Source organism: Lissotriton helveticus, chromosome 10, assembly GCF_964261635.1.
Source record: "Lissotriton helveticus chromosome 10, aLisHel1.1, whole genome shotgun sequence".
NCBI lineage: Eukaryota > Metazoa > Chordata > Amphibia > Caudata > Salamandridae > Lissotriton > Lissotriton helveticus.
Window position 1 is genome coordinate 490,970,144 of NC_136071.1, and position 12,794 is coordinate 490,982,937.

Genomic DNA, 12,794 nt, shown 5'->3' on the forward strand with positions numbered 1-12,794 from the left:
AATTGGGATGCAGTAGGTATCACTTAAATACAGAAGATAAACAAATCCATGAAGGAATTGTACAGACAAATATGTTAAGAAATGTTATTAAAATTGGGACAGAATAATTGCATATAAGTTTAAAAATATCTTATTTTCCAAACAACATACTGTTGTAATGGATAAAACTTACACAGTACTAGAAAGTTTTCTATTGACATTCAACCCATGATCCATATATTAACTTGTGTATAGATTAGGGACTTTGTGTGTGTTTTTTTGAGTATGTACATATATCAGAGACAAAGTGTTGAAACACATAGCATGGCGTGGGGACAGTGTGTACGTTAAACCAAAACATTCAGATACGAAGTTTACAAAATGTGATATTGAAGCTTTTTATGTTTCCACATTTTTTGGTGATGGTCTCCTTTTAGAGAGAGAACCTGCAAGCAGACAAACAATCACTCCAGTTTCCAAAATGGGCACAATGCCCAGGTTTGCTCAAATCCACAAGGCCATCACTGAGTCCAAAGGGTCTGTGTGCTTTGGCCAGATCCTCAAGCCCAGCTTCACGTGTCAAAAGATCATAGTCTACGTACAAAGGATCAATGCTGCATAAAGATAATGAATTTTATTTGGGGTGTTCAGAATGTCGCTACTGGTGCCATCAGCAGGTTAAAACTACTAATGCTCTATGCCTTTTTTCCAAAAAAGTAGACACCAGCCCACTTCCAAGGGCATGTGTATTTATATAGTGCAAATCTAGCCGGTGATCATTGGTGCGACATGCGGTAATGGGAGCTGGGACACAATAAATATTGTGCACATCAAGAGGGAGATTTACACACCATTAGATTACAATTACATTACACATATTTACAAGTGCATTACATAGACAAAGGGATATTACCAATCTGTTCAGAATCACTCAACTTTGAGTGAAGTGCCAGATCTGTGAAAAGAACCGGGATCCCCTGGCTCGGTACCTTTCACCTCCAGACCACATGTCTTCCTCCAGAAGCATGTGGCAATGTCCCACAAATGAGGAATAGAGGGGTAATAATGGATCCAGCTCCAATCCTGGTGGTTCTCCGGTGGTAATAGGAAGTGATATGACAAAAATGGGACAGGGTTCTAGAGCTCATAGCGCAGCCAGACAATCCTTAATCTTGGATCTTATTTCTCACAAACAAGTGAATATGCCTTTGCCTAACCATAATAATACTGGTGATCTGGGGTATAACTGTTTTCATTAGGAATGATAAATAACATGTTTAAAATACTAATTTATAGATAAGGAAAGTAGACCTTACCTGAATCCTATCTGAAAGACATGCATGGAAAGGTCAGAAGGGGCATTTTTGCTGTCCACCATATTAATTTGCCAGTAGTGAAAGGTGCTGACTAAGAATGCAGGGAATACAGATCTTCCTATTTTCCGAGATTGAGCATAGCATGTGACAGAAACCTGGCATACAGTATTATACAGTGGATCACGTGTACAGGGAGTGAGAGAGTTTCCAATGTGGGCCACTGGCCCTGGCATAAGTGGCTGGAAAAGTTAATGGCTAACATACAGAGGAAAATCTTGGTAAATACCTTCAAAATGCGGGCCACATGATCCTACTTTGCATGGTTTCACAAGAGACAGATACATCTAATGTGCATCTTTAAGAGGGGGATTGTGTACATTATGTATATGCACCTTTGGGAACTGATTTTGAGGTGAAAATGTCCCTGGAGACCCTTGGACTCCTCTCTGAGGCCCACACGCCTTAGAAATTAAACACTAGACAGACTGCCAGACTGGTAATGAGTTTTACTTTCAACCAGCTGGCTAGGATTCAAGTCAGAGCCCCCAGTATTACATTTCTGTAGCCCTGTGCTAACATACAGTGCTTTTCTGCCTTCAAAGAGTAATGTGTGTTTTAAGCAGTCCAGTATGTGCAATCAATGCAACTCCAAAGTCAATGACTGATTGCCTAACAGCATTTATGAAGCACCCACTGCCCCAAAGGGATCTCCTGGCACTCTTAGAAACTGGCAATAAGCTGCATAACTAACACTGGCTGAAGTGTTCATCACCCAGATCCCTCAATTCGAGGCCCACCAAAGGCGGTGGACTAGCACAGCTGATATTGTTGTAGGTGTAGATGGGTGTGAAGGAGTCGTCCCCTTCTGTGAAAGACTGCACAAAACGAGGGACCACAGTGGAGTTCCGCAGAGAGAAGTCCCTCAGCAATTTTAGTGAGCAGTCACAGTGCCACCTGTTGCCCTCCAACCAAAGCTGCTCCAACAATGAACCAGGGGACAGAAAACGAACTGAGAATGTTTTCAGCTGGTTGTCCCGGAGATTGAGATATCTCAAGCGTGGCAAACGTAGAAATACGCTGTCTGAGAGCGACTCAAAGCTGTTACCAGAGAGGTCAAGCCAGACAAGGCGTTGAAGGGGCTGGAAGGCCTCAGGAGAGATAGTCTGTAACTGGTTGGAAGAAAGAAGAAGATATTCCAAGTTGTTCAGCCCAACATAAATCTGAGCAGAGAGATGAGTTAAAGCATTGTACCTCAGATCCAGTTCCAAGAGCACTTGTAAATCAATAAAACTTCGATCCTCAATGACAGAGATGCTATTGTGTTGCAAGAAAAGTCTCCTGAGGCTAGTTAGACTGAGAAAGGTGTGTGACTTGATTCTACTAAGGCAGCAGTTTTCAAGGTGTAGACTGTGGAGCTTAGTGAGTCCCTTAAAGGCATTTTCAGGTACAACCTTGAGGCAGTTACCTGAGAGATTCATGACGGCCATGCTGTGAAGTCCGAGAAAGGCCCCAGGCTTGATCTCAGGTATTTGGTTGTTATTCAGCGTTAGAACCTCCAGGTGACCCAGACCATCAAAAGTCCTCTCCATCAGAACTTTCACCTTGTTGTTCCCAAGTTGTAGTTCTTCCAAAACCTGCAAGTCTTTAAAAATCCTGGGTCTCAAGCTGACCAGTGAATTGTTGGACATACGCAAAACGTGAAGGCTCAGAAGACCAAAAAAGGTGTCCTCATAGATTGTGGCAAGGCGGTTCTGTGACAGATCAAGCCACCGTAGGGCTCTCATACCCACAAAAGCTGTTGGTGCTATGGTGCTGATCTGGTTCTGGTTCAAATAGAGCTTTTGGAGCTTATGAAGCTTCCCGAAAATGTTGGTCTTGATGCCCCTCAGGGAATTTCCACTTAAGTCCAGTTCTTTCAGCTCACTAAGGCTAAAGAAGAGTTGAGGCTGGAGATAAACAAGGCGATTTCCAGCTAGAATGAGCTCTCTCAGATTGGGTAAGTCATGAAAACACATGTCGGGGAGGACTGCCAACAAGTTCCACCCCAGATTCAGATACCAGAGGTTGGAAAGTCCAGAAAACAGTTCATCATCAATCTTGCTGAAGTAGTTGTTATTTAGGCTGAGGGAGACCAGGCTTGGCGTGTGGAGGAAAGCATGGGGTGCCAGATATTTCAAGTTGTTCCGCTCTAGGTGCAGATGGCCAAGAGTTTTCAAGCCATGGAAGGCATGCTGCTCCACAGTGTTCAAGTGGCTACTCTGAATATTAAGGAAGTCCAGGTTGGAGAGATTCCTGAACACCATGGCTTGCAATGATGTGAAGTTGTTGCCATCCAGCCACAGAGACTTGGCATGGTTTGGCATGTAGTGTGGAATCTGTGAGAGGTTTCGAGAGCTGCAGAAGACATTCAGCTCCTCATTGTAGTCATAGCTGCACATGCAGGCAGTGGGGCATTTCTGTTGCTCCAAGTCAGGTGGATCTCTGACAGTTTCTCCTGAGGGAGCCCTGGTATCAACAGACATTGTGCTCAGCAAAAAAGGAGAGAAAAGGAGCGATAGCAGCACCTTAATGGAGAAATCTGGAATGAGATAAAGAAGAAATAATTATAAGAATAAACAGTGCAGAAAATTAGCAGAAAACAGAAAGGATGCCTTTGCATGAAGGGGTGGACATGCATTTGAGGCTACACACTTTACCAAAACACCCACTAAATCCATATGCTCAAGCCGGATTGATAATTTTATAAGGCTTAATCCTCTTACATTCGCATAAGGCAGGTTTATTACAGGTCTTGTCCAGAACCCAGTATTAAAATATCCCATAAACCAGTTGTCACTAACTGAAGAGGCAAGGAATAATTTCAGCAATGCAACGAGTACTTATGGTCAATCGGAGGACTCTAATCTAGTCCCCCCTGCAGATCCCACATAGTAATACTTTATGACTGTTTCTTTACTTCTCACAATGACAATTAGATTTGGGATGACAGTATTAAAGTCAATCCCCACATATCTCTGCACCATTTCACCCTTCAACTTGCTCATGACCATAAACTTTGTCACAAAGTATCTCAGAATGGACAACCCTGTAAAGTAATAAAAGTGGACTATAATCATATGAAATACCATAAAGGGACCTGCACAGATACTAAAAGCTGCCATCTCACTGAAAACCACCAACTGTGCACAAACATCTCACACCTCTTCATCCACCGCACTGCTAAACATGGAGCCCCTTATCTCCATAACTGCACCTTGGTGGTCATCATATATGACATAGCAACAGTTTCCACAGAAGGTCAAAAATGGAGAGTAACTTGCTGCTAACATACTCAAGCCCTTCAGTGGTGACATAGGGGTAGTAAATGCTATATAAATGTTCCAAAACAATACAACGCAATGCAATATTTTACTGTGGGTCATTGCTGCATCATTATATTTATTTGGTATTGCATGAATTGGGCCCTGAAGGATATTTTTAAGAATTGAAATTACATGATTTATCCTCTGGGGCATAGATAAAGAAACGATAATACTTTAATAGTAATTTTTGTTTTCCTTAGAGAGTGGTCAGACACAGGGGTTGTATGACACTATACTGAGGTTGGTAATATTAACATACACAAATATTGCACCCATTAAATCGCCTACTACTATGTCGCCAAAGTAAATATTTATTTACTGTTTGTTAATTCTGAATAAGTTTACCAAAAAATACCTTGTGATGCAGTTGTCAAGCCTGTGTTTTTTGATAGGATTTTTTTGTCATGAAATAAAATGCATTCGATATAGTGTGTTTACACTGTCACCGGACCAAAACTAAGGCTTGCTTTTCTAAAAAGGGCAGACTCTAGACAAAGGTTGTGTTTACACCTGTTGAGCTACACTCGTTCAAGGATGAACCACGAGCGACCTAGGTGGATAGGTTGGTTTGGTGGATTGGGTTGTGAATATATTCAGTAGGGTGGAAACTTCCAGTTGAAATTCTGGTTTATAGATAGCATAGTTGGTTTTGGAGTCTCATAACAAACAGCACAGGCCCTCATTTAGAGTATGGCACCATATCCAAAACGCTTCAGAATCGGAATGACTGCTGATACTTACTCCATTCGCGTATTTTAAGATATGTGGAAATGTATATTATCTGAACACACAAGAAATAGGCTTCTCCTAATTATATTTTTTACTCTGGCATGATTTGCAAACATATTTGGGAGATAGAAAAGGGTTATGAACAATGGTAAGAAATAATCAGCAATGACAAAGCCAATAGGTCTGGCTTATTTTATGTGATGTGTTTTGTTGTGATGACTGTCATGATATTGTGTGTTGTAGTTTCATTCACTTACAGGAAACGACAAATGAAGGCACCTTTATGCATAACTATTAAAGCCATTACCCAGATGCCTGTGTGCACAGACAATTGCCTAGATGCACGCGTGCACACACACACTCGCACACACAATCACATGCAGACACATCCAGACACTTGGAAAAGCGGAAACATATCCACTCACAGACACGTGCAGGCATGCGTACAAATACACATGCATGCACACAATGACGGGTGTTGAAAACATTGTGCAAGTAAATGCATTTTTTAGGACTATGGCTCATAAAATATAAAATTACATTGACTGTACATTGCAAGATAGACAATAGTACACAATGATTGTATCTCCCTTCAAAACCAGACAATCGTTGGGAAATAAAGGAGTGATAATGTGTCAGAGGTTAGAAATGAATTTCCCACTAACCCATTTGATTCACCCTGCTTATGTAAATGTAAATGTAAATGTATTTCGATTTATATAGCGCACTAATCACCCAGGGGTCTCAAGGCGCTTGCTTAGGGAACCCGTCCTGGTATTCCCTTGTGAGATACCCCGGCAGGGTATTCACAAGGTGAAAGCCAGGCATCCCGCTGCGAGGGGCCATAGTGGAGATTAAGCAAGCTATTGCCCAGAGTCGCAGAGTGTGAGCCCGTGAGTCGAGTAGGCACCGGAGCGAGAATTGTCGAGTCCGTGGAATTTTTGAGCCCGAGACCCGCCGAGGCGGGGAATCGAACCCTGGTCCACGGCTGATCTCAGCTTCCAGGTCTGACGCCTCTAACCACTGAGCCACGCTTCTCCAAATGTCCTTACTCCTTCCCAGCAAAATGCTGTCATTTTATGACCATCAGCACCCTTACTCCCTCTTATTCTTTTTTGAGATGATATGATTTGTAATGAGTAATCCCCACTCACAGGCAACCTTGACAGTGCAGACAGATCTCTTCAGACAAAGACAGAAGAAAAGCATTTAACTTTATAGTATTCTGTAGTGTTGAACTGTTGGTCGGTTCAGCATGGGCCACTGTTGGACTTGTCAACATATAAACCTCATTATACTTTGTCCAGTACTGCCTCCTACAACAGAAAAGAGCTTATCGCTACTCAGGCAGATCCTCATCTGTAATGCGTTAAGACACCGCAATATATCATTCTCAGGGCAGAGCTGGAAGCCTCTTCAGCGAATACCTCTGCTTTGACAAATGAGGAGGTGAAAGTTGGATTGAAGGGGGTCATCTAGCTACCAAATAAGAAATAGTGTCAAAGAGGGACTCTCGCAATTACGAAAAGATGTCTCGATCTCTAGGCATGGTGTAAGGGTGCATTTTCTATAGCAAAAAATAATGGATCAGATTTCTCAACACTATGCACCAGGTTTGCATCACAAATGTTAAGTAAACTGGTGGAAAGTATTCATTTTTGGATTCACTTTCCAGCTCAAAAAAGGAAAAGTTGTGATTTGTGCATTAAGGGGGTATACCATGGGTAATACATGTGAATTCTGATGCCACCACACATGGGCTATGAAGCACATCTTTATCTGCTATTATTGGTAGACTGAGATTTGCATCAAACATTAAAGTATCATTGAGGCAACATGCAGATGATACCATGTTTCTTGGTAAGAAACTGTTAGGGTTAAGAACATCTGTAGCAGCTCTCCACCTATACAATCAAAACAACGGGCAACTGAGGAATGGTCAAAAATCAATGGTGATCTTTGGCCATAAGTAGATGGATCGAATGACAAAAATGGAATTAGGTAATTGAAAGAAGGCCACAATACAACTATTTTGGAGTTTGTTTTGAAGAAAAGGGGAACAGCAAGAGGTAGCATGACACCTTAAAAATACATTTAATTATGTAACTAATTGTTTCAGAACTTTGAATCTAGATTTTAGTGCAAGAATCTGCATATCTTTGGTGTGGTTGGACCCGCTGGCGCCTACCTTTTCCCAGTGGCTACGGAGGCTGTTAGCTATCTTTAACCTGGAAAAGGGGGTGTATAAAAGAAATGGCTGGAGTTCGAGAAAATTAGGCAAATGTATTTGGGGCCCAATTTATAGGTGGAAGGAGTAAAGACCCGGCAATAGATCCCAGCCAATTACGTAATACTGTTTTCATGGTTTTAACATCTAGGATCATAACAGATCGCTGTTTTTTAAATCAACTGTTGGTCTATTAACCTCTATTGTTGATTTACTATGTAATAGTCTTGGTAGTCATGGCCTCATTTCTTGGAAATTATTTTATGGCGAACTCTGGTACTATGTTTTTACTATCTAGTATCATAACAAACTGCTGCTCTTAAGACGCTGTTCTACTAACTTTTGAAGGATATCCCATTATGTAATATTGTATGGTATTTATTATTCTCTTTTTTCTTTCTTTTTGGTAAGTCCTCATGAACTGTCTATTTGTATATTTCACGATGTTGATGAAATAAAAAAATTAAAAAAGCTAATCTAGATTGTATTACGGGACACTCCTAGCTTTTATATCTACTAAACTGATGCTAGCATTAACATATAGTCGTCCAACCAATTGTCGGATGTTTTTACCATGATTAAATTGTCGCTCAATTCTGTAATTTCTGTGTAATATTAAATCTTCCCCAATCCTGTACACGGTGTAGCATCAGGTTGTAATTTCATTTTGAAAAACAAAGATTATGCGGCAGAAGTGCTTTTCGTAAATATATTCTGCAGTTATGTTCTGTGCTGGCGGGTTCTTTAAAAAAGCAACTATGTTAAAGCATTTCAACAGTGAATCTGGCTACACAAAACTATGGGCTGAATTTTTGTCAATCTCTTTATTTGTGCTTAACGTTTATGGCTATTGATTAAACCTACCATCACCTAGGTTTATTTAATTAGTGGCCAAAACTTGCCCCGTGTTTCACTCTACACTACACTACTCTATGCCATGCCACCCCACTCCATGCTACTGTACTCCACTCTCCTCTCTATGCCACTCTCTTCTACATCCCTAACGTTTAGCAATGCTGAACAGCAGCCATGATGCTGCACAACATGGCTAAAGGACATTGGCAAAGCCAATAGCTCTCACATAGGCGAGACCAATTGGCTTTGCCAATGCTTGCTAGTATTAGCAAAAATCTTTTTAAACTTCCATTCAAATAATTTGGAGTTAGAACTTGTAGATTACCCATATAATTTGTATTGTATTGGTAGCGATCAGAGAATGATTGCATGTATCCTTATATTCACAGACATTGGTTGGGCATATCTTGCAAAATATTAAAAGCACTGACATTTGTGAAAGAAAGTGGTCATATGTATTACTTGTAATTGTTCTACTTAAGATTATTTTATTAAGTGCTGAGATATTTCTTGTGGCATATTGTTGGCGACGATTTTAATTAATCAAGACAATGAAGTAATAATTCATTCAGTCATACTCTCCTCTAAGCCACTCCCCTCTACGTCACTCTACTCCACTCTATGCCACTCTACCCTATTCCACTCGACTCTACTCCACACCACTCCTCTCTATGCTACTCTACTGCATGCCACTGTACTCCACTCCATTCTATGCCCCTCTACTCTATGCCATGCCAATCTATGACACTCTACTCTAAGCCACCTCACTATATGCCACTCCACTCTATGCCATTCCATGCCACTCCACTCTACTCTATGCACGAGGAGCAGGTCTTCGTACCAGCTCCCCTGCACAGTAGGCTACCCTCTGCTGTCTTTGGTTTGTGGCTCCTCTGCTGGTTTTCTGCCTTCTTTCTGCTCGCTTTCTGCTCATTTTTCTACCTAAGTTTGCTCTCTATTTTTGCTTTTCTTTGCTCGTTCTGCCAGTTATTTTGCGTCTTTCTGCTAGGTTCTAACCTTTTTTTTACCTCTCTCTGACCATAATTTTTCCTCCTTCTGCTTGTTTCTGCCCATTATTTTTCCTCTTTCTGCTCATTTTTGTCCTTTATTTTTCCCCTTTCTACTAGTTTCTGCCTGTTATTTTTCCCTCTTTCTTCTCGTCTCTGACCTGGCTCTTTGACAGAGACGTTGTATCCTCGGCGCCCATATACCCCTATGGGTGACAGTGCTGTGCTATACAAATGCTGATTGATTTATTGATTGATACACCACTGTACTCTAGGCAACTCCACTGTACTCCATGGCACTCCATTATATGCCACTCTACTTTACACCACTCTTCTATACTCTGCTACTCCACTCCACACAATGGCTCTCTACCCACTTTATAGCATTTTACGCAACTCCACTCTATGGCCTTCTAGTCCATGCCAATCTGCTCTATGCCACTCTACTCCACACAATGTCACTCTATGCCTCTCCATACCACTCCACTCTACTCTAAGCCACTTTAGCCCACTCTACTTCATAGAAATCTTCTCCACTCCACTCTACCCCACTCCCACTTTAATCTACACCATTCTACTCTATATCGCTCTACACCCATCTAATCTATTCCATTCTTCTCTACACCATTATATGCCACTCCACTCCAGTCTATGCCACTCCATTCTACACTACTATCTGCCGCTCCACTCCACTGCACACAATAGCATTCTACACCACTCCACTTTATGCCACGTTACTCTACACCACTCCACTCCATGTCACTCTACTCTAAGCCATTCAATTCCACTCTACATCACCATACACCACTCAAACCTACGCAACTGTAAACAACCACATTTTACGGCTGTCCAGTCTATGTCACTTTACTCTACTCTATTCCACTCCACTGTGCGCCACTGCACTCTACAGCACTCAACTTTATATCACTGCACTCCACTCCACTTCACTCTGCACTACTCTATGCCATGCCAACCCACTCCATGCTACTGTACTCTACTCTCCTCTCAATGCCACTCTCTACTACATCCCTAACTTTTAGCAATGCTGAACAGTAGCCATGCTGCTGTGCAACATGGCCAAAAGACATTGGCAAAACAAATAGCTCTCACATAGACGAAACCTATTGGCTTTGCCAATGCTTGCTAGTATTAGCAAAAATCCTTTAAAACTTCTATTCAATTATTTTGGAGTTAAAACTTGTAGATTAGCCATATAATTTGTATTGTAGTGGTAGCGATCAGAGAATGATTGCCTGTATCCTTATATTGACAGACATTGGTTGTGCATATCTTGCAAAATATTAAAAGTACTGAATATTGTGAAAGGAAGTGGTCATATGAATTACTTGTAATTGTTCTACTTAAGATTATTTTATTATGTGCTGAGATATCTCTTGTGGCATATTGTTGGCGATTATTTTAATTAATCAAGACAATGAAGTAATATTTCATTCATTCACTTTCTGCCAGTCAGCATTTACTTGAGCACTTTGACAGCCAATCTCAAGAGCTGGCGACTTGGTTGCCTCAGAACACTACACACTTGACCCAAGAGCAATCATTTTATCCTTGTGTTTGCTCCCTTCGTTTACTCTTGTCTAACTATAACTTGTCGCTTTCCCATGCACTTCTTATTATACCCTTCCATATGACATGACTTACAGCATGTTAACTTATAGCATTTATAACAAGACTCATGACATCTGAAATGAAAATATTTATGAGAACACTGTGTGTAATATTGGGCCAAGTGATTTTTAACGTAGTGGTGCTAGCTAGTTGACAACACTGTGTATGGATGTGTGCTACTTATAATACATTTTGGGTGGGGTGCAAATTATAACTTTAAGATATAACTATAATGTTGTAAGTATAAGTTTTGATTTTCTAAGGTTTGTGTAATTAAAGTTTTTTTTCTATAGAAATAACAAATGAGGTTTTCTTGATTATTACTAATCTTAAACCTTAGGATTTCTTCATTGAATTTGTATGTTTGTTTTTTGAAAACAATATAATGTTCTTTATTACAATATTACATTTTTTATTTTTATTTATTTGATACAGCTATACTTTTGCGGTAGGTCAAAGTTCATTATAAATGTTAGCTTTGTCTCCGTGATCGATGTGCTTTTACTTGCACTTCCTTAAAAATACTGCTGTACCTCAGTCCATTTTTAAAAAGATGTTTACACCATAAATGTATTTTGTATTTAAAATATGGATTTAGGGTTTTTGGACTACTTACATTTTTAATCGTATATGTGTTTGTGTTGTAACTGTAGGCTGTGTTTGTGAACCATATAGGTACCGCAATAGTATCAAGAAACTGCTGTAGTAGTATAGCTTTTGTTAAACAGCATTTCATTGGCTTAGAACTCTATCAATTGTTTTTTGTAAAAAATTGTACTGAATTTTACATAGCGCGATCTTGACCTGGTATCGGGTATCAGAGCGCTTTATATAGCACCAGTTGCGTTACATGAGGACACATTCATCTTTGATAGGCACAGGGAGATGAAGTGATTTGCCCAGAATCACAGGATGTTCAGCATCATTGCCGAGACTCGAACCCAGTTCCCCAGATTCGAGGTTGACTGCCCTAGCCATTAGGCCAACTCCTCTTCCCATTTGTAGGAAGCAGGAAGTGTATACCCCTTATTCTCATTCCAATTGATATCTTCAAACGTGAAGGTTCTGCTGTTTGCAAGAGCGAAAATGTTCTAGTGAGAAGCCACCTTGTAGTTTTTGGACAAGTGTAATGGCTCAAGAAGACAATCCTTCCTGTTGGAAAAGAAGGAACAGGAGATGGAGCAGAGGAGGCAACAGGAGGAGCACAAGAAGTGAAGCAGAGAAGAAACTGAAGGATTCTATTGTGTGAGATCTTTACACATTGCCACTTGGAGGGAAAAAGGAGAACACCAAACTGGTAACCGGCAAGCTATACAAATAAGTTATTTCCCAATGGAACATGAAACAGTACTCATTTAGTACCACGTGAATGAGAACACACCTACAGGCAATACATTTCACCAGGTTGGAGTGTGCAGAAAGAAGGTGCCAAAAGGAGACCGAAGAGGCAGAAACAGGAAGATCACCAGTGGCCATTTCTTTGGCTACATCACCACCTTAAACATCTTCTGTGTCATCAGCACCGCCAACCCCACCCACTGCATCTGTCCCTCCAGTTGAACCTCCTACTTCTTCCGCCCCATTAGCACCTCAGCCAGTACATGGTGCAAGTGTCCCTACATCAGTACCTGCTCCTTGTACCATGGTGCCAATACATTTGTTCAGGCAGAATAGAGAAATTATGGAGCAA

General features: G+C 40.8%; 1 protein-coding gene across 1 annotated transcript in view; it reads right to left on the reverse strand.

Moving 5' to 3' along the window:
- Positions 1-363: 363 nt before the first annotated feature.
- Positions 364-12,794, reverse strand: part of IGFALS (insulin like growth factor binding protein acid labile subunit) — a 33,460-nt gene continuing 21,029 nt past the window's right edge. The window contains exon 2 of the mRNA XM_078662985.1: positions 364-3,873. Coding sequence (XP_078519111.1) covers positions 2,042-3,873 — 1,832 coding nt within the window. The 3' untranslated portion in view covers positions 364-2,041. The remainder of the gene's footprint in view (positions 3,874-12,794) is intronic.